The following is a 27,161-nucleotide window of genomic DNA, read 5'->3' on the forward strand; positions in this document are numbered from 1 at the left end:
GGCCCCCCCGCGCGGTGCCGCGGTGGGCGCGCCCGGAGCCGCCCGCAGGCCGGGGCGGAACGTGCGGCGGGCGGGCAGCGATGGCGGCGGCCGAGGTGGCGCGGCAGGTGCGGGCGGGCGCGGGGCCGCCGCATCGCGGGGGCTGGGCGGCACCGGGGCGAGGGGCCGGCACCGGGACCAGGAGCGGGCAGCGCCGGGGCGGCGGGCGGGAGAGCCGGGCACGGCCGGGGCGGCGGGGCAGATCAGGGAGCGCGCCGGGCGGGCTGCGAGGTCACCGGCCTGGGGCCTCCCGCGGGTTCCGAGACTCGGTTCGGAGCGGCGCGGCTCCTGGAGGGGAGGCCGGGATTTGGGGGCCGACCCGGGGGGAGCTGAGGTTACCTGGGGTAGAGGATGTTGGGGTCCCCCCCGCTGCAGCCCGGCCCGGCGACCTTGGGCTGCCCGCACCGCGGCGGCGGAGGCTCCTGCCCCGCCGGGGGTCTGCCCCGCCGGTGCCCCGGACCGGCCGCGCTGCAGCGCCGGGGAGGCCTGGCCTTGCATCCCTTACCCAGGACTGGGGGCCCCTCGCCGGGCCGGGGCACGGCAACGGCATCCCTGTCTCTGCGGGGATGCTGCTCTCCTCCCAGAGAAACCATCAGCCCGTGTTCGGTAGTGCATCATGCGGGAAAGGAAGGTCTCGGGTCTGGTGCCAGAGGAGCTGCGGGAGCCAAACGCCAGCACCGTGTCCCCGCTGCGCTTTGTCCCCGAGGGTTGCCGGTGGTGTCCCCGGGTGCCGCCGGCCGCCTAGTGCGGCACAAGATCCCTGTGTGTCTGCGGGGAATTATCCAGAAGAGGAGCTGAGGGAGTCGAGCCACCTCTGCGTTTGTCAGAGAAGCGCTAAGGAGACATCTGTAACGCGTTTGCATGTGGAAGGGTTTTGTCTGCGGTTTGATGGGCTTCCAACTTTCATGTCCATGTGTTAATACAGAAGTAATACTTGAGGTGAATGCTTTCCAATTTCGTCTTCAATGCAGTGTGTTTTAGCATGGACCCAGTCTTGCTGGATGGGTAGATGTAGACATTCCTTGCCAGTTTGTGATGTTATTTCCTCCCATTGCCTTGTATGTGACTGCCAAAATATGTCAAGTGACTCAGTTGCTCCCCTGTCTCTTAAAGAAATTGGGCCTTATTCTTTCCTAAGATAATGTACAGGAGTTCGAGACATCTGCTTGTGGCCTGGAATGAATTTATGATACTGCACAGCCTCACTTTTGAGGCAAAAGGGAAAGCTGGCTGTGAGACAAACCTGAAATTAGTGTGCTGCAAATTGAGAATGTCCTTTTACAGACAGATAAGTTGTCAGTTGTCTTGGGCATCTGGTCATGTCTGGTTCGTGGAGCAGTCAGCTGTAATGTCCTGGTGGTGCAGAGGGCTCTGTGTCTGCCAACAGGGTTAAAGAGCTGGGGCTGGGTTTGTGGAAGAGCTGGAGTTACCACTCTGCCATTTTCCCAGAGAACCCTTGATCGAGCCCACACTTACTGCAAGGGATGATTGGTGAAACCCGCTTCTCTCCAGGTGGGCAGGGTGGCCTCATCACCACCGAGCTGAGCCCCTTCTGTCCTCTGCCAGCAGGAAGGATGGGTGCAGAGCACCGGCTTGCCAGGCACTGTCCAACGCTCAGTCTCCAGCAGAGGTCAGAAAAATTGTTGCAACTGCTGATAGTGATATGTATCTTTTAACTGCTGGAGGACACTTCTGGGAATGTATCCAAACTGCGTGGCATTTCTGCAGCCTTTTGTCAGGGCATAAAGAAGTGTAATCTTACGAGCTGTCAGAATTGGAGATTTCGGAAGCACTTGACTGTTTGTGAATGTTGAATGGCTGAGTGATGCAGTGCGTCTGGAGAGGGTGGTTGGTGGTCAGGACCTTTGGTGAGACACTTCTTGCTTTCCATGGGGCCTGATTCAAAACTCTTTCCCTCCCACTTTTCTGGTGTTTTTCTTTGATATTCTTAATGATCTTTTATCAGCTGAGCAAGGAAAAATAATATAAAGTCTTTGTCTAGACTTTACATTCCTGATTACATTTATCTCGTGGAGGATGTTTATACTGTCTGCTGGATAATTCGTTCATTACATAGGAGAATTACATACTTGTACAAGTGAGAAATAATTGGTACAAGTGTTGTTCTAATTTACTATTTAATCAGAAGAAAATGCAGGCTGGGGAAGTGAATGCCATAATGCCAAGGTCATGAGAAGGGATCTGATGTTGTTCTGGCTTAAAGACGATGTGTAAAACTGTGCTGTGGAAACCGGAGTTCAGGTTCTGCCTTGCTTTGACGTTTGCCGTTTGACTTCCTGCGCAAGAGCTGTTTCAGGTTTGGGGGTTAAACCCCCAGGTCTCAGCATTAAGGGTAGCAGAGGGGCAGGAGGTGGCTGCTGTTGTACACTGGCAGTGCTGGTGAAGCTCTGTGAGTGTTGCTTGATTTGGTTTTGTTGCAGGATGGTGCTGCTATGTTTGTTGTGGCTGTTTTGAAATCCTTCTAAGGGAGTCTCCAAGGCCTCAGGGTTTGAAGTGATTCTCATTTGGGAAGAGGTGAGAAATTGTGTGAGAAGTACTAAGTGTCAGCTGTCAGTGTCCTGAACAGAAACACTCAACTAGATCAAGTATTGTACTGCAGCCTGAGAGCAGTTTTATGCTGTGTGGGCCTCATCTGGACTCTGGGTCCCTTGGGTTTAGAGTTGGAACGTTCTTTGTTTTCTTTGCTCTGCTCTACCTGAGTATCACCCAGTGGAGGCTTTGCCTTTGCCTTTGCCATGGTATCCTTTCTCATCATTCCTTTCCACCTGGCCACAGACATAGTCCCCAAATATGCAGTGTTGACATTTGCAGTGGGCAGCACCGTGCATGTGTTCTGCTTTGTCTCCAAAGAGGCAACAACAACCTCTCAGGGTCAGAGGATGGGAGGTGACAGTGCTGTACCTGCTTGTCGTGCTAAGCAGATCAGGGCACAGATGTGCATTCAGCAAGATTTTCCTCTAATCGTTTTTTCATCCCAGGGACCTTGGAGTCATTCAAACACCTGAAAACTAAATCTTGCCCCTTTAAATGTAAACTAATAGTTAATGTATGGTGCTTTCAGGCTTGGACTCATTCATTATAACATCTTTGTATTTTCCATATGATTTGGATAGTTTGGATAGTAAGAATTAGAATAGGTAGTGGCAGCTTCTGTGGCATGGAGAAGCCCTTACAAAAGGCTGAATAAATCCTTCTAAGAAAGGAAGAAGTAAAATAGCTTCTCCAAGTGGCTGCTCCTTACTGTCCTTACTTTCACTCTGCAATAGCCCTGCCTGATAATACAGCAAGAGAGTGTGTTGCTCTTTTTGTTCTTTTAATCTTGTTTATGACAAACATGCTTCCCTTTCTCCCAACAACAGCCCATTCTGTCTAGGCAGAGGGTCACTCTGTGTGTATGGGGAAAAAAAGGCATCTGGTATCTTGGTATGGCGCCAGTGTTCACACTGGCTTTCCAGAGATTCCATCTTTGTCTTCATTCCAAGAAGATGTAACCTTAAAATACAGAGTACAAAGGACTCTCAGCCATCCAGTGCTCCCTGATGCTCCTGGAAAAAGCCTTCATACATACAATATTTACATAGATACAGTAGCTAAACTTAGCTTACCTTTTTGATGCCTCTTTATGTTTTAAATTTGATCTGGCTGGGAAGATGAATGATAGAAGACAGTCTTGAACACCTTATCAGCAAAAAGCTTATAAGCTTAACATATTCTCCTTCAGTGTTGAACAAGGAGATCCAAACCTACATTTAATATACACCCAGGATGACTAATCAGTGTGTTCATATGTTGTTTATGATGATGCTGTTTATATATAGCAGTGCTGTGGTACAGAGACACCACTTGGTGCTTGAAGACTGGTGACTTGCACTGTTTCTTGGTGCATCAGACAGAAAATGTTTCTTTTCTCTCCACTGGTTTGCTAATTGTCAACTTTGTGATGTGTGTCAAAACCAGACTGATCTTAAAACATTATTTCTTTTTTTTTTTTTTTTCCTGCTGCATCCAATCTCTTGATCCCTTGGTCAAGGAGGCTGCAGATTTTTAGGCAGAGTAGCACAATATACGTTATGGCTGCATACTTAACATGGAGGTTTAGCTGCTGTGACTGGAAAACACATTTTGCAGTAGTTGTTTCCTGGCCTGTACCAGATGTGAAGTGTGGTTGAACTGCATTGTAAAACCACAGGTGACTGGAAAAAGAGCCTACAGGAAATGACTTGCAGGCTGAATTCTGTGTGATGATAAATACCTCCTCTTAACTGAAAGTGGCTTAACTTCTACCATTTATTTTGTTCCATCTGGATCACACTTATATTTAGGGATGAGGGGATGATTTGTTCTTAATGAGAGCCCACACTCCTGCCCACACTTCCTGGGGAGAGTAGTGTTCAAGCACTCTTCCAGTGGTGTGGTTTTAAGGCTGAGTATTAAAAATACACTTGAAATTTCTCCTTCCCCAGGAGCTATCTGCTGGTGGTTTTCTCTCGTGCCTTGGCAGGCTCTGTCCCCTCCTCTGTTCGTGGGGCTGTTGCTGCAGATTCAGCACTGCCATGAGATTGCCCAGTGCTGGGGTTTTGTTTTGGTGAATGCAGTTTAGGGGATTTCGAGTGTGTTGTCACAAAACCTGTGTCTGGTGGTCTTGCTTTCTTCTGCTTTAGCTGATTCTGCATTACCAGACTTCATTATCAGTAGGCAAAACCAGAATCTGCTGGGGAGCCTGAGTGCCTTCCTCATGAAATGCCTTTAAGAGGGAAGGTGCTCAGGAATTAATGAAGCGCCATATTTGGTGAACATCTTGTCAGGAAGAGTCAGACTAATACACAAAATATGGCTAAGGGGAAACATATTTACACATCACAGACTGGTAAATATGGTTAATGATTGAAGTGTATTTGGAGCCTCATATCTGAAAAAAAAACCCAAGCCTACAACAGCAAAACAGTAACAAGACAAGAAATCATACTGACAGGCTACTGTAGTAAATGTACTCCTTGGGGATGTTTTCCCAGCCTAAAATACCAGTGCCATTAGCAGAAGAGGGAAAACCAGTATGCCTGTCCCCATAAACAGGCTTTCAAGATATGTGAAAGCATGATCATGAAAGAATAAATTCAAAAATCACACCCTAAAAACTACTGCCTTTTGGCTGTAGTATTTTTTGCAAACTGATGGAAAGCTAGAGGGGAACTTTCTGATTTTCAAACTAAAATACATTTTTAAGAAAAGCCTTTGCTTCAGAGAGGGAAATGCCTTTTTGATGCTGCAGGAGGATGACTTTCCAATACACACCAATACAGGGGTGCAGCACTGACTCTTTCTTCATTATGCCTTGTGCCATTTCTGAGGCTAAACCTCCATGTGTTGTATTTTACTGTTGGCTGGGCAGGGTTGGGACCCTTGTGCCTTGGCACAGACTGGGCAAGTGAAAATTTCTGACCCCTCTCCCAAAGCTCACGGATGTTCCGGACGTGGAGCACCACATGTTCTGCTTGGCTGAGGAGACCAGATTGGTGGTGCTGAGCTCAGGAGAGAGCAGGGTGCAGAAGCAGCTTCTCTGGAAGTCCTTTGGGTGGCTGGAAAGGAGCAGCCCTTGCCCCCCAGCCGGAGGTTTGTGTGCCTCCACTCCCAAACCCTTGTTGCAGACTCCTTCAGGCCTGTGGGGTTATGAGCAGCTCGGTTCTGGACACTTTTTCTCTGCTTTGTTTTCCTGTAGATACAGTTTTACTGGTTCTATCTAATTCCTATAATTGCAGCTGTGAATGGGAATTACACGTGAGTTCTTGTTCACGTAAAGTGAATGGTAATAGGCTTGTAGGAGGTGGTGTCATAAATACATTGCTTTGCACAGAGAATTCTTTTTGTTTTCAGTGTAAGGTGAGACTTGAGTTTCCACATATTTTTTGAAGAAACAGGTATCTTCCACCTCTTAATTTCAGCTGCTGTGTTTGGGTACTGTTTTGCACATTTTAGTGTTATTCTGACAGGGCTCCCTTCAGATGTTTGGCAAATGAAATATTCTGTTTGTGCCTTCTGGAACTGCTTTAGAGAAGGGTGAAGCATGCTGACATGATTGACAGATCTGTGCAAATCTCTGCTTGGACTGTGCAGTTGATTCCACTTGGGAGGTCTTAGGGCTTTATACAAAGAAGTGTATTTTGCTTGAAAATGACACAACTATTTCACTGTATTTCAGGGTGAAGGCTGTCGTACAGTCCCGCTTTCTGGACATGTAGGATTTGACAGTTTGCCTGACCAGCTGGTTAATAAGTCGGTTAATCATGGGTTTTGTTTCAACATCCTGTGTGTGGGTGAGTATTTCCATTTTGGGAAGTTCTCTTGCTGAAGTTTTTTTGCAGCTGGATGTAGCTTGTAGCTTACAGCACTAACAAGGTAGCTTTGATTTAAATTTCCTCAACTGTTCTATTTTCAGTAACAAGATTTACTGATGCTCTGGGAAATCCCCGCTGGGGTTCTGCAGTATGGCTTTTTCCCAAGCAGTGAAATAAAATGCCTAAAATCACAAGCTCTTATTAGGATCTTTCTTTCCCTCATATGTTTGAATTTCACATTTTTAAAAGAAATAGGTACTCATGCCAGAGTACTTTGTTATGAGGTCTTGTTTGGTTAAGTATTGAATTATTATTATGATTATTATAATTATTTTAACAAAATACTAGTCATGCACCTCTTAAATCACTAAAAGCTATTTTTTTCTCCTCCCTTCTGTGCATACTTGAATTAAGATAGTGTCTGGCCAAGTCTTAACTCTTCTGACAATTGTCCAAGCTGCCATGTGGTGTGGATCACAGCTGGGGCCTGGCACAGTAGCAGGACTTGGTGTCTGTCCCTGCAGCCTATCTCACAGGTCTTCCCCAGGGTTAGGATCCCAAATAAACCCTTCTCTTAGGTAACAGAAGTAAAACCCTGTATGGCTTTGGTACCATCATTTGGGAAGGTGAATTAGGAAATTGAAAATTGACAATAATTGTCAGATGGGTTTGCTGCTGCCAGTGCCCTGCCTCTGGCAACAGGAGGTTATTGCATGGCCGTGGCTGGACTAAGCCCTGTCTGTAGATGATGCCAGCAATGCCTGGTGTGGCAGAGGGAGAGCAGCAGCTGTGGATGCCTCATGGGGACTCAGCTGGTGGTCAGCTCTGCATGCACACAGAGGTTTTCTGTCCCCTCCCACGAGAGATGCAGCTCATGGTATGGACCTGGTGTTTGCCTAGAGCAGGGTTAAGTCTGAAACGAGAGTAGTAGAGCAAGGAGAGGAGAGCTGAGCCCTGTTAAATGGAGCTGAGAAGACAATTTTCCTTACAGCCTCATTCCTGTGAGATGGTAAGCTTTGCTGACAAGTGGAGGTCACTGTCAGGCTGAGCCTCTAGGTGATTTCCACAGTACATGAATGTGATATGACCTAAAGAAACTCCTGTCCCCATGACTGAAGTCTAAAGTGTTTCCTTTTCCACTTACTGGGCTGCAGTGCTTTTTTTACAAGTTCTGGGTGTAGCAGTGGGTGCCTCCTGTAGTTATATCTTCATTTTGATGTGTGAAGAGGAGCTGAATGCTTGTGCTTTCCTCTTTGCAGAGCAGAAATTGAATACATTAATCACTTGTTGAGGTGAATAACAAGGACTCACCAAGATCAATGTACCTTAGTTACTAATGTCAGTTTCTTATTAATAGTAATAACACAATCTTGAAATAAAGAAACTTTATATAAAAATACAATAAACTTCATTAGAAAAAGATTTGCAAATCTTTGCTCTCACACTTAAACATCCTGGAAAAAGAAACCAAAAATTCCCAGTGTTCATCTGTCATTTATTCCATTCCAGTGGACTTCACTTGTACAGCAGAGTTTGGGATGAAAAATTGAAAGAACAAGGAAGCAAATGAAGATTGGATGAGGATCCCATAGACAGCCCACTAAGCATGAAAGGCACGTCATTGCTCCCCATTTTTCAGCTGTGTGTGGCATCTGATGGAGGAAAAATCCAGTGATAATTCTACTCTGTGTCATACTGGATCTGAGCCACCAATTCCTCCAGCTCTTGCTGCAGAAGCCAAGGAAAGCTTCAGAAATTACTCTCAGCATCCTGTCCAGAGTGGAGCAGTTTTTAGCTCTTCTCATGCTGAAAGCTGTCTCCCCTGTGAGACTAGAGCCAAAGCTAGAATAAATGAGAAAACCTCTCATCAGATGTTAGAGGTTGCAGATGGTTTCTCTGATCTTTTATTTCTCAGCACAACCATTTTCTTCCTAACCTTATGTGATAAATTTTTAGTTGCCTCTTAGTTCAGTGCAAAGGCTAAAGAAGTGTTTAATGGCTGAGACTTTCTGTGCTGACTATTTCTCAGTGAGATAGGGGAAGAAGAGGAGGAACAGGCTGCTGATTTTTGATGTAAACTTTCTCAATTTTTGCCAGGGTAAATTGTAGTTGCATTAAACTAGTATTCCAACTTAAGCAGGATTTTGCCCCTTCCTCTCTCCCAGGATTTGCAGGGAATTTGTTCTAACTGGCCTATTCAATGCAATGAGAAAGGCTGTTTTGTGGCAGAAATACTTCACTGTCCCCAGGACTGTACCAAGGCTGTTAGAGGGTCTCTCACTCCAAAGGAGTGAGCCTGTGATGTGCAGGAGCTCTCACCTTGGAGGAGGGTGGGATGTACAAAGGATTCCTGGTGCTCTCCAGCAGGCAGCTCTCTGGGGTGATGAGCTGGACAGCCTGGAAGTTGTCCAGGGCTTGTTTCTGTGGTCACTGGTGCAACCAGCTGAGGAGAGACAGTTTCTCTAATCAAAAAGCCATCTGTCTCCTCAGCCTTCTCCTGCCCAGTGCTGCTGGTGCCCTGGGGTGGATGCTGGGAGCTGGGTGCTCCTCTGAGGTGATGTTTCAGTATATTTTGTGAGCCCTTGTTGTCCTCCTTGCCCCTGCAGCCCAGCCTTTGCCTGGCAGTGGGGAATTGTGTGATGTCTCTACATCCCTGTCAGATGAAACAAACTATTTTTCCCTCTCTCCTTGAGAGGTGGCCTTATCAGTCTGAGTTGCCTTGGGGCTTGTCTCAACAAACCTGCTACGTTGGATTAGCTCCCATTTCTACACATGAAAAGGTTGTGCATGCATATACATTTTCTTTAAAATTGAATTATTTGATATCTGGAGCCATGGTTGTTAATCTTGTGAAGGACAGGTGCTGCTTGCTTATGAAAGGAAGCTCTTGTGAAAGCTGCTCCCTGCCTTTGAACAGGGAAATACTCCAAGGACTCCTCTGTCCTCCCATAGAGTCAATTGATGAGGATATGATTGGGGCCTCTTAAATCCCAAGTGTTGTGGGAAAGGGGGGCAGTGAGCAGTTGCTTGTTTCACTCAGCACATGCTAGGAAAAAGCAAATTAAATTTCCAGGCACAAAAAGAGGAGGTTCAGCTTTTGTGGTGTATAATTCAGCTCACTGCTGCAGGTGCTTAGGATGCTAAAGGTTCTGTGAAAAGAAGCCATGAAAGGTCATCCAGCACAAAGATGCCTGTCTTGGTGTGGGAAGTTAGTAGCTTGTCTCAGCTGTAGTTTTTCAAGTGGTGCCACCACTGTTTCATCAATGTGAGATTTGATGAGGTGCTTCCATAGAGCAGTGAAGGTACCACGTGCAGAAGGAGCAGGGAACATGTCTCAGTAGAAGGAGAGGACGTGTGGGGAGCCCAGCACAGCCAGGCTGTTGGGCATTAAGAGTAGATGGTGCCTTCTGAGCACTGATGTAGGGCTGCTGCATATCCAGAATCTGCAGTGGTGGCTCTGGCCATTTTCTTTTAATGTCCTTGAAAATTGCCAGACTTAACAGCAAAATTCCATCCCATGATGAAAGGTACAGCACTCAAGCTTTTCCATTGCTGTCACATCTTCCTGGTGCAGAATTCTACCAGTAAAGGTCACTCTCTCTGTCCTGTCCTCCCCACAGAGCTTTGTCAGCCCTGTTTCAGAACAGCAGACCACTGTTGAGTTGCATAATCCCCTAAGTACAGTTTTGGAGATGAAATCACATGTGTCCATAAGCCTGATATCAGGAAATAATCTCCCTGCCAGGGATGCCTCTCACTCGGTTTATGTACACTGCTGCTTTTTCAAAGTAATTCTGCCTCTTTTAATCCCTGTTCATAATTTCTGTTTTTTGAGGAAGATTCCAGTGCCATCAGCTGGAACAACACAGACCACTTGTCCTTTTTATCAGACTGTTCCATCTGGACTCCTGTCCTTACAAGAAGCAGTTGACACCATTCACATCTTTCAGCCAGCAAAAAGTTGCCTCTGTGTGAGGCAGAAACTCCCAGAAGATTCAGAAATTCTTCCTTCTGTTGTTTTTGCCTTCAAAATAGCACTGCTCCCTCTCTCTGCTCATATTTAACACAGCAGAATACTTTGTTAGAGTCTTTAGTCTTTTACCTTTCGGTGTCATTCTTTCAGCTGAGACAGTCTTTCCTCTCTTCTCTGTCTTCCCTGGCAGGCTTTAATTCTGTATCAAGTCAGTGGGGTTACACAGTGCAAGGACAAGGGTATTACTGCCTCAATGTAAATTTGGGAGTGTAGACTCCATATGAAATGCCGTGTTAGTGCCTGGGTGTTTTAATCATGAAGGTGTTTGGATGGGCAACTCCCACCTGTGGAAAAATGCCACAGTTCCCATCTTCCCCTTACAGAAGGAAAAACTCAGTGTTTGAGTTCAAAGGTGCCTTTGCTGGCCCTGTGTAGCTGGCATGAGGTGAAGTGTAAAAGCATGTTCTGCATCTCTTAAACACTTCTCCCAGCCCCTCTGACAGTTTAAGTCACTCCTGCTGGGAAAACCACTTCAGATTGATTTAAAGTAGGCAATGATTAACAGGTTCAGGATGTGCTTAAACAATAGTCTTGGCCTCATATGAACATCTTTCACCCAAAAGAAGGAGGGAGGCAGAAACAAGAGGTGACTTACAGGGTGCTGTCAGCCCGAAGCCAGTGTGGTTTACAGATGACCTTGTGTATCCACTGCAGAGAGCAGCTCCCTGCCCTGGTCACCACTGCTGTGCCTCTGTCACCCTGTCGTGTAGCCTTGGAGCTGCTCCAGGGCCTGCCAGGCTGTGGGGCAGTGGCACAGGAGGAGGCTTTGCAGGACTGTGTGTGGGTGATGCTCCTGCACTGCAGGCTGAGGGACTCCCCTATCCTGAGATGTTCCATAGGGTTCCTGGTATTCACAGGCAAGCAGCCAGCTCACTGCTCTGTCCCACCCATCCCTTGGCAGGGGCTTTGGAAATGCTGCAGCCTTCTCAGGCTGTTTAGATTTTTGCCTTTTTTTACACTGCTGTTTTCCTGGAATCCCTGAGAATGGCCTGGGAGGTCATACAGGCTTTTGGCTGTTAACTCTCAAAATCCCTGTCCAAATCATGGCTGTGCTCTGGTCTGATTTGTCCACCTGCTCCACTTTGGGGTCAAATGGTCCCTGACAAGTCCAGACAATGAGATTGCAGATCAATGAAGGGCTTGTTGGACAAGCTTATTTTTCCAGTGACAGAGGAAACCTTGTGCTTTGCTGGGTCCCCCTCCCTTGCTCTGGTCAGTGCTGTTGTGGGTACAGCTGATGCTTTGAGGTAGCACAAGGGGCTGCAGCCACACTGGCTTCTGGTGCTGACTCCTTCTCCCCTTCAGACTGAAACCCAGATTGATGCAAAGAGAAACTGCACTGGTGACTGTTCTGGCTGTAGTTGGTGTTGGTTGGTGATGGAGCACAAGCTCTCAGCTGGCTCCCAGGCAGTTCTGCAGCTCTAGGTGTATATTGACATGTTAATGGATATTGCTGCCTCTGGAAAGATACTGGATATGTCCTCCTGGCAATCAGGGACTGCTCAGTTCCCAGAACAGGGCATTTGGGGCTTGGAACTAGACAGTCTTCCTTCCAATCCAAACCATTCTATGATTTTATAGTTCTGTGTTTGCCTTGCTCTGCCATGTATTTCAGCCCTGAGTGAGGAAAATCCTTTCTGAGGCCAGAAGAGGAATTTGCCTGCTTGCAGGGGTGAGGCTTGGAGATTTGGACATTTGGACAGGGGAGGATGGGGAGGAGTTTCCTCTTGAATTGGGCATTTCATGCAAGTTTGGATCTGCTACAGAGCTCTAAACCTATAAAAATAAGAAGCTCTTTTATTCTGAGCAAAGTGGGAAAATGGTGAAGTTGTTTTGGTTGGGAGCAGAGGGTGGGGGAAGAAGGGGAATGCTCTTGCAGCCAGACACAGTCTCCCTGTGGTCTCACAGCAGGCTGCAGGAGCAGCTTTCACAGGGGGTGGGGTTCAGCTGCTCCTGAAGTTTCTCCAAAGGCTGGCTGGGCAGCTCAGAAATTGCTGTTTCCCCAAAACACAGCAGCCTTCACAAGGCAACAGAGCAGACTGCGTAGGAAGTCAGAGCCTGAGAGCTTGGAGAGCTGACTCTTGTCAGAGCCTGGTAAGGGAGGCTGCCCTTTGGAATGTGTGCACAGAGGGATTTGTTTTAGTCTTCCTGGGATGTATCTAAAGCAAATTCAAGACTGGTCTCTGGGATTTGTCCCTTCCTTCCAGACAAGGAGATAGTTGCCCGTTAAAACAAGTAGCAGCTAAGTGCTGATAGAATACTAGCAGAATACTGACAGTACTAGCAGAACTTTTGGAAGCAGATTTTGCAATATTGTACAGTTGTGTAGCCTGTAAGGTAGGAAACCAGATATTACAGAAAATGCCCTCTCTCAGTGTAGAAGGTTGATTCTCCAGCTCGTTATGAGAAACCAACTGCACAACTTGCTGTGGGACTTGAATCGGCTCTCAGGGTTTTTGCATGGAAGGAAGCTATTTCTGTGGTTGCTTATTAGAGACATTGATCCTGGAGCAGCTTTTTTTTGGAAATGGCAGTGAGCCCTATTTCCTCTTCCACTTTTTAATGAAAACAGCATCTTCTGTAGTGTGGTTGTGGGTTTAAGCAAGATCTGAACGATGCTTTCCCCTTTGCCTTTTCACCTCTTTCTTTTCATCTCTATTTTCTAATGACATTAAGGGCTATTAGACTGTGAAATGTAATTTGCCCAGAGTACAGACCTCCCATTGTTCATGGCTTTCTGTTTACCAGACGCTCCCTTGGGAGCATGAGATCTGCTTTCATCTGCTACAATTTCACCCCTGTTAATGTTTGGAAGCTGAAAGGCCATCCCATATTAATATTCAACAGAATGTTTCAAGTCTCTTTCTCTCCAATAGGGGAAACTGGCCTTGGTAAGTCCACCCTCATGGACACCCTTTTCAACACCAAGTTTGAAGGTGACCCAGCATCTCACTCACAGCCTGGGGTCCAGCTGAAATCCAGTACCTATGACCTGCAGGAGAGCAATGTCAACCTCAAGCTGACTATTGTGAGCACAGTGGGCTTTGGGGATCAGATCAACAAAGAGGACAGGTGAGTGTGGGGGAGAGAAGCTGTATTGTGACCTGGCTTTTCATTCTCCCTGCGTCCTAGTTAGGCCTGACTGCACTGGAGTTTTCCTGCTTGCTTTTTAGGAGTTGTCCTTGTCACCTCTTTGGGATGGGACAGGTAGAAGAGAGGACAGAGGCTCTGGAGTGTCAGCACTGCTTCAGCTATAAAGCAGCTTTTCTCATGCTGTCAGAGCAATTTCTGCACTGCTGGTAACCGCCTGCCCAAATTCATCTGGTGGGGAGACTGCAATGCTCCAGGGTATCTGGCCTTGTTTTGGTTTGTGCTGACCTCAAGCTGCTGACCAAACCACTAATTTGGTTTAGTGTCTGCTTGGCTTAATATCCACTTTTGGCAGGGCTCTTCCATGGGAAGAGCCAAAGGAGCACAATAAATGTGCAGGGAGATACCCTGGGGAGTGTCTGTGGCAGCTCACATCCCAGAGTGGCTGGAGTGTGTTGGCTAAGGGATGTGCAGTTACACCAGACAGTCTCCAGGGTGCATCTCAACAGAGACATTGCTGATGGGATTTGCTTTTCTGTGGGTCTGTTAGATACTTCTAAAAGTTTGTTTAAAATGCACTGATGTCCTTTATATTACAAGCAAGCTGGCAAGCTCTGTATTTCAGAAGGCCTTGCAAGGGAGTTGCAGGAATTTCCTGCCTCAGAGCACTGTGCAAAGGTAGTACTGAATGAAGCTATGTCTTCCACCAGCAGCACCTGGGGCTGTGAGAGCAGCAAGCCCTGAGTGCAAGCAAGGGTTACCCACTGCTGCAAATGAGTCTATATTAGCCTTGTGTTAGAAAGTCTCTCACCTTCATATTTCCAGATATGAGAGTCTGCTTCTCCTGGAGAGGATGGTGTATCTGCTGTCCTCTGCTGAATCCCAGTACTGTGTTTTGGCAAACAGGCTGCTAGAGTCTGATGTAGGACCATGTCTTCTTGTCAGTAGTGCAACTTTAACATTTCTTGCAGGTGGGGAGCAAGGGAGGTGGAGAGAATTGGTCTCAGAAAGTGGAAAATGGAAAGTAAAATCTATCAATAGCTTGTTTCTTAAAAACAAGCCAAGTGACATTGTCTTATTTGTTTAGCTCTGACTGTGAGATGTATAGCTTTTTTTTTTTTCTTTTCACCACAGCTATAAGCCCATCGTTGAGTTCATTGATGCTCAGTTTGAAGCCTACTTGCAAGAAGAACTGAAGATAAAAAGGGTCTTGCACAACTACCATGACACCCGGATCCACGCTTGCTTGTACTTCATTGCTCCCACAGGCCATTCCCTGAAATCCCTGGACTTGGTAACGATGAAGAAGCTGGACAGCAAGGTTGGCACAAGTAACTCTTATTGGGTAGATTTACTGTTTGCATAGTGGAAAGGCTGCTGCTTTTCCAGAGGATTTCCCCACCTTGAATAGCCCTTCTGGTGGAAATGACTGAGTTGGCAGATAATTCTGTAGATTTATTGAGCCCTTACAAGTTTTTGAAGGTTGTATTGCAGACTTAGAGAAACTCCCAGGAGCAAAGTTGATTACTTCATATTCTGTTTTTTTCTAGGTGAACATCATTCCCATCATTGCCAAATCTGATGCCATTTCCAAGAGTGAGCTGACCAAGTTTAAAATTAAAATCACAAGTGAACTGGTCAGTAATGGGGTGCAGATCTACCAGTTCCCAACAGATGATGAATCGGTGGCAGAGATAAATGGGACGATGAATGTAAGTAACTCAGTTCTTCCTCCTCTCCCAGAGCAAGCACTGTCAGTGTAGAGGTTGGTGACCCATATCAGGATGTTTCTTAAATCTGCTCTCCCTTTTGTTTTGTGTCTGAAAAACAGAGGATTTCACAAGAATCTCATCCTTGTAGTGTCATCCTAGGCTAGGAGAGCTTTGTGGTAGGCTACTGCCTCTCTTGTGGGCTTTTCTAGTCAGAAAAGAGACTTTTAATACCCTCGTGCATGTCTGTTGAGGGCCATATAAGAAATCAGTATTTAAACCCTTTTCAGCTCAAGTGTTTATCATTATTCCTGTCCTATGGATCACCTGATGGCCTCCCACCAGTAAACTTCCAGGATCCTGTGGCAAGGAATTACACAGCTTAACCAGCAAGGTGTGAAAAACAGTACACAACTTGGGCCAGACATGCCTCGAGGTGCCTGCAGGTGCCCGTTCTGGCTCTGGCCTTCCCAGCACCTTGGCTCCTTGAGGATGATGCAAGCTGTCCCTTGGCCCTTCTGGCAGCACATCCTTAACCTTGGTCCCATTTTCCAGAAGGCTTTCACAGGAAATCAGGTAGGGGACATTGATTGTTCTACTGCTGTGGATGTAGTAGAAGTCTAGCTGATATGCATTTGTGCCACCTCTTGATTTAGTATTAATACTTGTAGAGTGTTCTGGAGAGGCCTGAAAGAAACATGAAGTTTGTCCTGATATAAGAGCTGTCAGTGATGGTTTCCTGGTCAGAGCAGTTCAGTGTTAGCCTTTCTGAGGGTGGAAGTGAACCTCTGCTTGTCTTTCCTTTCAGCCATTTACTTGTCTCCTGGGAGGGAATTGCTGTCTTGGGTTGCAGATGTTCTGGGTTGTATCAGTTGCTGCACAGATAAATCAACTCCTTAATCCTCTATTACAGTCAGAATTACCAGGTTTATAGGATTAAGCAGGCCATAATTTTGCAGGTCTGGAAAACTGGTGTTCAAATAATGATATTATTAGAAACATAAGACAAATATTACTCTTATTTTATGTGTGTCCCATGTAAGAGCAGGGGGCTGAGGGATATGGGGGAAGAGCCCATCTCTGTGAGTGCTTGCTGGTAGTTTTGCTTTGTTTGCAGTTTAACTGTATTAGAAACACTCTGAAAGCAAAAACATCATCTCTGAAATCTTTTGCTTGTACCAGCTGTCATGAACTTGTTCAAGTTTCTGGATAACCTGTGGAATTCACTGCCTGCTCTTGAGAGCAATCCAGGGTCACTGATCTTCCATGTAGTTGGCTTCCTGAGGCTCTTTCAATTGTCCAGAATTTGATGCACTTCAAAAGCTTTGCCTAACAGATGTCACTTCACAAAATTCAGCAGAAAGGATTGGTGCAAGGCACTGGGAACTCAGAGTGCTGAAACTTTGCACTTGACTTCCTTGCAGCTTGGCAGAATGCAGTATAGTTCACAGGAGCAAGGGAGGTGGGGAGAAATCTCACAGAAAAATGCAGTAAAGTATGATGGCAGTGTCTGGGGGTTTGCTTGGCTGCCTGAGTTTTGGAAATGAGAAGACTTTAAGATGAGATCTTCAGAGCCTAGATGGGTGTTGGGAGGGTTTCAGTTCCAATTATGCTGAGCTTGCCCTGGGCAAGTCACTTTTGCCTTCTGCAGAGAGATCATCTTTACTAAGAAGTGACTGTTTCTGATTTCTGAGTTTCTGAAAAGCAAATCCCTCTTGTTCTTAGTCAGCTTTTGTATAATGTGGAGTTTATATCTCAGCTTGAAGAGTGTGACCTTGTGTCACACCAGACACAGTGGCTGGGGACATGGTCAGCCCTTCCTCACCAGAGCAGAAGCAAGCAGTGAGGAAGGAGCTATTACTCTGGGGGTGAAGGATGGACTTCCATCTCATGATCTGATGGAGCTGGGTGTCTTGTGCTCCAGCTAAATGAGTGGTGGGGGGATAAAATCAAGAAGGCTCCAAGACCTCTTACTGCTTCTGTGCTTGTGCAGATGTTCTCCTCAGGCACGGCAAGCCCTGGGACAGCACCGCAGGCCGATCAGCAGCACTCTGTTCCAGCTCTCACTCTGATGCCAGTCTTGCACTGGCTCATCTCACCTGAGACTCTGTGGCTGGGAGGATCAGCCAGGTAGAAGATATAGAGTGGTAGCACTAACAAGGTTTCCAAAAAAGGACCCACCCTGCTACCCCTTGTCTTGGACTAGTGGCCGGTGACTAGACTCCCTGAGATTAGTGTGTGCATAATGACTGTCTTGCTCAGTGGCTGTGCTCATCTCTGTGTGCTGGTGGGTCAGCCAAGTCTGAGAGGGACTAACGTGGATGTCATGAAATGTGTTCCAGGCCCACTTGCCATTTGCAGTGATTGGGAGTACGGAGGAGCTGAAAATAGGAAACAAAATGATGAAAGCTCGTCAGTACCCTTGGGGCACAGTGCAGGGTGAGTTGAGCCCTGGGATTTTCATGGCATGAATGGCATGAATGGTGACACTTGTGCAAAGAGGCAGTGGGCTTTCATAAAAGGAGCAAGGGCCTGCTGGACTTGATTATCCATGGGGAATTATCTTTTGTTAAATCCTTGTGTCAGGCCTATAGTGCCAGTTTTCTCTGCTTGGAAGGGCTGTTAAACCTGTTGGAGGAGTAGACAATAGGGGAATGTGGGAAGAGATCTTAGTTTCTGTCCCCATTTTTCTCCTTACCATGTCTTCTTACAGTGGAGAATGAAGCTCACTGTGACTTTGTGAAGCTGCGGGAGATGCTGATCCGCGTGAACATGGAAGACCTGCGTGAGCAGACACACACTCGCCACTATGAGCTCTACAGGCGATGTAAACTGGAAGAGATGGGGTTCAAGGACACTGATCCAGACAGCAAACCCTTCAGGTGAGATCCCAGGAGAGGCAGGAGAGCTTAAAAGAGGCATTGTTGCATGAGCTCTGTGTGTGTGTCATTGGGGGAGCATGGAAAAAACCAATGCAGCAAGAAAAACTGCCAGGTCAGATAAATCCAGACTTCAGCAAAGGAGAAGGTGAAAATATAGGGAGGATGTGCAGGACTGACTGTGAATCTGCAAGTATGGGAGTAGAAATGTCTGTGCTGCAGAGAGATGGTGAGGCCTATTTTGGGCTTACCTAGAAACAGAGGCCAGACAAAGTTAAAAGGATGAAAGCAGATATATTTAATGAAGGGCCTTCAGGTACATTAAGGGGCCTCCCTAAGGGGCTACACAAAATTGATGATGGTCACAAGTTTTTCAGACAGAAAAAAATTTTATCTATTTACATATCAGGTGTTAATCCTCAATTATGGCTTCAGGTAATCAAGTCATATACCCCCAGTTTGCTCTTCCCCAATTTACTTTTGTTTATACTTTTTGGGGCCTGATACTGTATGGTGTCGTTGGACCTCAGGCCCAGAGGGATTATTTTGTGTGACCAAAATGTGAAGACAGTTAACTAACACTTTATATGGAGTTTAGAATTATGCATTAATGCAGTACAGGGTTTGAAAAATATAAAGGCTAAAATCTTAAGGCATCAACACCAGTGTTCCTCTGAACTAGTGTTTGTTGCCAGCTGATCTCTTTGAATTGCCCAACATTGAACATACAGAGAAGTGACAAAAATCATTGGATAAAAAAGACCTTGGGCATATGTGGGTGAGTGAGTAGCAAATGTATTGTGTGCAAAGTAATAGTCATGGTGAGGGCCTGATTTCAGAGGGTCAGGGAAAGCAGTTGTCCCAAGTCTTATCACTGGACTTTCCTTCCTTTTCAGCTTACAAGAAACTTACGAAGCCAAAAGAAATGAGTTCCTGGGAGAACTGCAGAAAAAGGAAGAGGCAATGAGACAGATGTTTGTCCAGAGGGTCAAAGAAAAAGAAGCAGAGTTGAAAGAGGCTGAAAAAGAGGTAAAGACTGAAGTACTTGTGTCTTCATGGCTGTGAGTGATAGATTCACTCCCAAGTAGGTAGTTGTTGCCAAAGCACTTTCTGCAGAGTGTGGTTTAGGACTTTCTTACCAAGAAGTCTGAAGTTTAACTTGGATGGGGATGTTAAGGTGTTCAGTCTGTAGGAAAAAACTGAATCACAGTGCTTGTTGTGTTCAACTTACTGCACCAGGAAAGGGCCAGAATCTTGATTCTGATGGAAAGTTGCAGTGTGGTGAAAGTCAAGGAGAGAAGAAGTCCATGAGATGAATGTTTTTTACAAAAAATACACCCGTACAACTTTCTTAGGATTGCAAAAGATCCATTAATTTACTGATCTTTAAAGACGAATAAGGCAGAGAGCCCTGGAGATGGATGAGGGTTTTCTTTTACACTTATGCTCTCCCAGTCCTCTGTTCTTAGTCTGCACAATGATGCATTATCAGAACACTGCCTATTAGTTGTGGAAGGAGGCTGTTCCCTACCCTTTGGGCAGTAGCAGCTCAGGAGAAATGATGGGGAGACCAATGGAGACTCACAGGTTCAGATCTCAAGGGATCCTTCCATCTGCCTCTTTTCCTGTGAACAGAATATCTGGTAGTGCCGTGTCCTGCTCACCTCTCCTTTCCCTTTAGCTGCATGAAAAGTTTGATCGCCTGAAGAAATTGCATCAGGATGAAAAGAAGAAGCTAGAGGATAAGAAGAAGTCTCTGGATGATGAAGTAAATGCATTTAAACAAAGGAAGACAGCAGCTGAATTGCTTCAGTCACAGGCTCAGCAGGCTGGAGGATCACAAACTCTTAAAAGGGATAAGGAAAGGAAAAAGTAAGTTGCTAACCCAGAGGTATTTGCTTTTTGGTAATGGTTCTCCTTCACTGTTTTTCTGCATGTTTGTATCTCCTCCCAACATAGCCAGTCCATATCAGGGGAAGGTTTGCAGCCAGGTTTAATCCCTAGCAAAGCTGAGCAGTATCTGGAAGCATGTAACATTTGCTGTCATCCTGAAGAGCAGGGAGCAGTACTAATCTCCTCTTTGCCTTCTGACAACATGGGAGGGCATGAATTTGTTTTTATTCCCCAAGATTCCCAGCTCCTCCCTTGGTCTCTCAGTGCTTATAAAGAACTGGAACCATATTAATTGCCAAGGATAGGATGTGGGTAGCAGGGATGTCTCATTACCCTCAGAGAGGAGCATGGTCTTGCTCAGGTTCTTACTTGTTTAGGTTGAAAAGATTATGGAAATTATTCACAGAGACTAACAGTCTTGAATTCCAGAATCTACAGAATATAAGACTGCAAAATGAGGAGGCAGGTCATAGCAGCTTGTTAGCATTAGTACTCTTCTGCCATCCTAAATCAGCTTTTTGCCCTCCACAGAAACAGTGGGAGATACTGCATGGCTGTAGCAGGGGTTCCCCATGCCAGGGACTGGTGTGACAAGATCCAGCCCCTCGTCAGGGTCTGGCATCTGGACTGTCTGCAGTGTCTGTGCCAGGCTCCTGAAGCTCTGCAGTTGCTCAAGAGCAACCAGCTGTACAGTGAAACAGATCTCCCAGTTCTCCCAGCACTGAGCAGTTCCCTTCCTTCTCACTGTGGTACATTTCCCAAAGGAGCGCTGTGCCACCTGTGCAGGTGTGCAGACAAACGGGTTTTGTACCACTGCATGATTCCCCCTCTGCACAGCCCTGGGGCAATCCTTGCCTGCACTATGTAGTCTAAAGTACATGAAGAAGTGCTGTTAAATTGGACAGTATGGGGCATGCCCAAAGTGCTGACAGCACTATTTGTCAAGGAAGAAGCCGGTGGCCGTTAAGCTTAAGATCAAATGAGACAGTGGAGGAAAGACTCAATTACAGGAATGAGATCCTGGTTTAGTTTTCTAGTTTAGAGGTGAAGCTGCTTCAACATGAACATTCTTTTGCAATTAGCAATTAGTGCTGCTCTTTTCTCACTCACCCATTACTTTTTTCTACTGCCTATTTTGATTTGTTAATTTGAATCACATTCAGGGGGTTTTAATATCTTTTCATACTGAGGAGTCTGAGACTGACTGGGAAAAGACCTCTCTCCAGCCTGGACTATGTGAGGAATACCCAGCTGAGTTCTTTCATGCTTAGAGCCCTTAGACATCTGCTCACTCAGGACTGCAGACTTCAGCCTTGAGATCAGTCAGGATCAGAAATGTAGAGAAGGGAAGCAACAGCCCTGTAGTATCAGCAATTAGTTGCTGTGGCCCAGGTCAAGCTCTTGGTCCTTGAAGTGGTTCTCATCTCAGAACATCTCCTTGACACGAAGCATATTGATAGGGAAAAGCTTTGGTACTGTCCTTGTCAGTTAAGGGCACAGAAAACTCCATGACACAGAGATAGGTCAGTGCTTCAGTAAGGCTTGGAAAGATAATGGGAAGCCTCTCTTGCCTCCAGGAAAATTTCTGTGCTAGAAATGGTGCTGCTTTCTTTGCCCTGTAACTTCTCTGATTATCCTTAATAATGGATTTCAGTATTTTGATCATCATTTTTTCTTAACAATCCATGAATTTTGCAAGCTGGAGCTTAATTGTAGCTTAATTATAACTTGTTTACTACTGGCTGGCAGTACAATAGCCTGTTTCTTTCACAGGTGACTTGTTTAAACCCAAGCTCTGTAATTTGCACTAATCATGACTTGGTTTATTTTTTTTTTTGTTGTTGTTGTTACATAATTATCATCATTATTAGGTCTTACATGTGTGCTGTTTTACAGTTAGCTGCTGTTTGGCTGCATGGTGCATGAGGCACATTGTCCTGGTAAGCGTCATTTACTAATAGAACCTCACAGTGGGATCAGTTACTTTTCTGAGAAAAGCAGACTATGTGCAAGTCCTGAAGCTTATAAGTATTATCTGTGTCTTCCTCTGCTTTCACCCCCACTATATATGCTCTACCAGTCACTCTCTACATGTACAGTTGTAGAAAAAATATATAATTATCTTTAAAGATTCTGCAAAGTTAAATTCAGAGACTCAGGATATGGAACATTGCAAAATAAGGATCACATCCTCTTCCTTTTAAATCTTCCCAGCACTTCATTGGCTCTTTATTCCATCTCTCTTAAAAATAAATTATATTCTTTAATCACACAGGCCACGTTGATACTATGGCAACAATTGCTATGGAGATGTGGTGCTGATGATACAGCCCAGCTAGCCATTAAAATGTCTCTCTTTTCTTTCTCCTCCTTCCCTCCCACTCCTCCAATCTGTAATGTTAACTTGTGGTTACAGTGAAGGTAGATGCAAAACTAGTTTCTATAATCCTTATTAGGGTTATTAAACTGCTAATGACAGTGGTCTACTTACAGCTAGGTTGAGTGGGTTTAATTGAGTTTTTTTAATTTGCTGGTGATTATCTGGTGAGAGGAAGAAGAAAACATCATACAGAAATGGCTTGGTTCTTGACACAGCAACAATACTCATTATCCATGGCAAGTGTGACAGTGCCTCAGGCTGAGGTGCACAGGCCTCTCAGAGAAGGGACCCTGTTGGAAATAAACTATAAAACACCCTAAAAACTCATCTGAGTCCACCCTTCCCTGCAGACAAAGCTAAGATTTACATTCTCTCCTGGATAATCCTGGTCTACCCTTTAAACTAGTAGAAGCTGATTCCAGGATTCCTTCCCTCTTACCTCCACCAAGGGAAACAGAAAAGCAAGTAAACATTATACTGTCAATGAGAGGCATTTGAATGTAATTTAAATGGGACCTTCCACTTAACAGAAGAGCTTCAGAAGGGTCTTGCACTGACTCGAACTGGTGCTTGCAGTTGTCTTGAGCTGTCCAGTTGAATGAATGTCTCTGCTGCCAATGGTAACTGTAGAACAATGAAAAGAACAATTCTCTGCTTATCAGGCTGTGGATGTAGAAAAATAGGCTAAAGAATAATAGTGTTCATTCTGGTGCTGAGTACGAAGGCACAGCTAAAGTGCAGTTAGAGTGAACATTACTGATTTTTGTTGATTTTGGATTGCTTTTGGCAGTCCTCATAACTGTACACTGTTGTGTGCTGGGCTTTGAATCAAATGAAGTTCTTTGTTCCCACTACACAAATGCAGACAGTGCCTTTTTCAATGGGCATTTGTCATTGCTAAATTAAATATGTATATATGGTACTTTTCCAGGATTTAGAAAAACACTCTCCATATTGATCCATAAAGTGTTGCAGGGCTTCACTGTTTTGCAAGGATACAAACAAGTCACAGTTGATGAGCCCTATAGCTTGCAAAACTGTGAAAGGATTGTTTTAGAAAATAAATTTGGTTCATCCCACTGCTGAGTGTGTGTGTCTGCATAAAGCATGTTTTGTAGTCAGATTAAACCTTATTAACACTTATCAACATTTTTTTTTTGTGTGTGCGTGCGCATTAGGAAAATTTGTGGTTTTATTTTGTTTTTTGTCATTAATCCATAAAACCATTAACCTGCCTTTTTCTTTCATTTTCAGTTCGGGTTTCCTGTAGAACCTTTCCCTTGGCCCCAGAGGCGAATGCCCCACCCTCGGCTGTGCCATTGTGCCTGTTTGCTCACCTTTCCCATTGCTCCTCTCCCGTGCTCACCACTTGGGGTTAAACCAGAGCTCCTGGCTGCTGGGGTTGTTCTTGTGAGGGACCCTGCTGGCCAGAGGGGCTTGTGCCAGGTTCCTCCTGCCCCTTGGGCAGCAGCAGGACTCCCACTGCTCCTGAGTGAGACTCCCACTGCTCTCCCCTGCTCAGCTTTTCCCCACTCCGTGCTGTCAGAGCTGCTTGGGGGGTGCATTTAGCTCCTGCTCTGGGTGCAGCCTGGTGCTGCCATGGGGTGGGATGTGCTGTCTCCAGGGACTGGCTGCCCTCTCCCCATGTTAATTTGCTGTTCCTAAGCCCCCATTGCCCCCTGTGCTGCCATGTGTGACTCAAATAACTTCCAAGGACTTTTTGCAAAACTTGACATCCTCACAGACATGGGCCTGAGTCCAAACCTCTAGTTCCCAGGCTTGAGGAAATCTCAAATTTGGATCCATGGTTTGCAACTAAGTGTTCTCTGAATGCTGCAGGGGTCATGAAGGATCTCTTGCCTGGTCTCCCTCTCAGTGTGCTGACCTGGATGCACATCCTGGATCCAATCTCAGGGAAAGCTGGTCACCTTGCTGTACAAATCAGTGTTTCTGAAGAAAGATGATGCTGTTTCATTGACTTTCTTCTCAGTGATTCCAACATTTTCTGGTTTTAACAAAAAAAATACTACCTTTATTTGTTTTTAATCTGGCATTTCTTTAGAATTGTACAGATGTTGACAGGTTTTTTCTTATATTTTCTATTCAGCAAAAGCCTTGTTTTTATTGCAAGATTTGCACTAAAAAGGAGGGTGTTTTGCTCACTGGGCCAGGATTTCACTCTGGCCAAGTGAAACTGTGGTTTACCTGCAAGTGCCTTATCTCTGTATTTCTGGCTGAGTTTTGTTTTTAAATAAAGAGTTCATCGGACAGTGAATTCTGGTTAACATTTACTTCTTTTGTTTTTTGTTTTCTTTGCCCTTCTTTTACAGTAACCCATGGCTCTGTACTGAGTAATTACCCCTGAATACAATGGCCTGGAATGGACCTTCATTTACTTGTTAAATCGGAGGGTCTAATAAAACATGACAGCATTTCAGCTGTGACCTTTCCAGGGTGTTATCCTTGCTCTTTCCTATGTCCTCGTTGTGATTCTGTCTTTACTATGTACTGGTGGTTATTGCTTTTATTAAATGATGTAAAATTACTCATAACAAGGTTCTGGATGCTACAGCTTTAAATCCTGCCATATCTTTTTCCCTGCAATTAATGGATTCCCCTTTTTCCTGGTCTCATTCCACCCAGCTAAATAAGATATATGGAAATAAGTTCTGTGAGTTATTTTTGCTGGCGAAATAACAGTGCAGTTTAAATATATTTATTGATTACATTAAAATGACAACACCATCTTAGTTTAATTATCACATAGCTCAGAGATAAAACACTCTTTTCTCATTATATTTGGTGTCATTTTCATGACATCGTCTGTCTTTTTTCATTTGCTTTTATTTTTTTCTTTTGCTAATTCATGCTGTCTAGCATGTAAAACCTCATTTCCATTTCAGACTTGCTTGTTGTGGCCCCGATCCTCCAGTGGTGCTGTGGGCGGGCTCAGTGCTCTGGATGTGGTGAATCCACAGTCCTGCCCCTGCTGAAAAATCAGATGTGTGCTGCCAGACAGCCTCCACAAACCCCCTCCAGATTCTGGGCTTTTAGAAGATAAGCAGACATGAGGCCTAGCTCTGATAGGTGATGCTGTTTAGTGCTAGCTGCTGCTGAGGTTTTAGCTGAGCAATGCTCTGGGTGATGCCACAGGCTCAGGAGCAGTTTCAGTACAGGGTCAGCCTGGCTCCTGCTCACAGCAGCAGCACCAGGTCCAACCATGGCCTGGCCTCTGTTCCCAGCAGTCAGGGCAGTCCAAACTCTTGAGTGCAATGTATTTTCTCAGGTATTCTGTTTCACCATAAATAGAGTTTCATTTCCCATAGAGCTCTTTGATTGCTTTGTGGTTTGTTTGGGATTTTTTTAGCAAGTTGAAATGATTTGAATATTTTCTTCTTCCTCTACTTTTGAATGTTTCCCTGCTCGCAAAACCAGTTAACATTAATCTGTTAATGATTTCTAGATTATCTGCTAAAAGGACAATTGAATGTGACTTATTTTACTTTACTGCAGGTCACTGTTCTTCCTGACCATTTGCCTTATTAGAATGTTATTTAAAATTATGTGAAATATTTTAGACTTTAAAGAAAGAAAGGTTTTTACTCGTGTGATTTCCCTGAAGTACTTGAGGTACCACAGGGAGGTTCCATCTCTCCTCTGTCAGCTGTTTCCATGTTGCATGTCTTTTTCTTGCTTTTTGAATGTCTTTCTCTTTTTTACTAATCTTCTGTTTTTTCTCTTTTTTCCCCTTTTCTCTCTCTCTAGCTTTTTTTAATCTGTCTCCGCCAGCTGCACTGTGTCTGAGGGAGAAGACTGCCACTTCTAGAAGAGTTTAAGGGTCTTATGTCTGGGGAGGGGGGAAACAAATCTTCAGTGTTAGTGTCTTGGAAAGAAGCTCTTTTAATGACTTGCATGATACTTAAAATTGAAGTGTCTTGTAATTTGTGTGACAAGACAGGGTGATGAGGGGGGAACTGATGACCTGGAATTTTGAAGAGCTGCAGAAATGTGATGTTGGGACTAATGATGTAGCGAATACATTTTCAAACGTTGTTATGGGCATATGTTTTTTCTAATGTTGTCTTTAATAATATAAATGTCATGGGCTTCCCTGAGGTGTGAAGCCTAAGGAATATTTTCAATATGCTGTTGTTTGATTGGTTTTGGAAACCATGCATTTAGAGTCAAAGGAAATATAAACATGGTGCAACTTGCTCTGTTGGCAGCCACGAAATATTTAATTTTATCAAAGAAATAAAGTAAGAACTGTGTGTTCTCACTGGTGTCCTGTGTCTCACCATCCTGTTAAAAAGCCCCATTGGCTGGTGGACGTGAGTCAAGTGGTACTTTCTCTTTCCTAACTCCACTTCCTCCTGTTGTTTAAAGTTAGGAGAATCCGGCCGTGCCGGGGAGAGGCGGTGCCGGGGCGGGTGTCGGGATCGGTTCCGTGTCCCCGCTCGCCCCGCGCTGCCCTGCGCGCCCCGCATGCTCCCCGAGACACCGTCCTTTTTACAATGAAGTGCGTGAAAACGGCACCGCGTTCTGTATTTACACGGCAAACACTGAGGAACCAGCACTGTTCCGCCTGTTACCTTTCTAATTTTCATGTAAATTTTAAATAAAAAATACGAAAGCCAGCGCGGCTGCTGTGGTGTGTGTGTTTGCTGCTCGCGGGCCGGGACTCCGGACGGGCACGGGGAGGCGAAGCCCGGTGAGGATGGCGGTTCCCGGCCCCGGGCAGCGCTGCCCTTGGGGCAATGCGGCTGTTCGGCAAGGCCTGGGGCA

At 45.4% G+C, this 27,161-nt stretch overlaps 1 protein-coding gene across 8 annotated transcripts; it reads left to right on the top strand.

Moving 5' to 3' along the window:
* Positions 1-27,013, top strand: SEPTIN6 (septin 6). 8 transcript variants are annotated; one of them, XM_056491126.1, is made up of 11 exons: positions 1-107; positions 6,257-6,371; positions 13,302-13,497; positions 14,650-14,836; positions 15,066-15,227; positions 17,567-17,663; positions 17,938-18,106; positions 19,000-19,132; positions 19,785-19,975; positions 21,893-21,936; positions 26,142-27,013. In XM_056491126.1, exons 1-10 carry the CDS (start codon positions 81-83, stop codon positions 21,894-21,896), a joined length of 1,281 nt encoding a protein of 426 aa, XP_056347101.1. In that variant the 5' UTR covers positions 1-80; the 3' UTR covers positions 21,897-21,936; positions 26,142-27,013. The 8 variants fall into 8 exon arrangements, with proteins under 8 accessions (XP_056347101.1, XP_056347099.1, XP_056347095.1 ...); XM_056491124.1 differs by lacking the exon at positions 26,142-27,013 and adding an exon at positions 23,631-24,651; XM_056491120.1 differs by lacking the exon at positions 21,893-21,936 and having other exon boundaries at positions 24,216-27,013.
* The last annotated feature ends 148 nt before the right edge of the window (positions 27,014-27,161 follow it).

This window comes from Oenanthe melanoleuca, chromosome 4A, assembly GCF_029582105.1.
Source record: "Oenanthe melanoleuca isolate GR-GAL-2019-014 chromosome 4A, OMel1.0, whole genome shotgun sequence".
In the NCBI taxonomy this organism is placed as follows: domain Eukaryota; kingdom Metazoa; phylum Chordata; class Aves; order Passeriformes; family Muscicapidae; genus Oenanthe; species Oenanthe melanoleuca.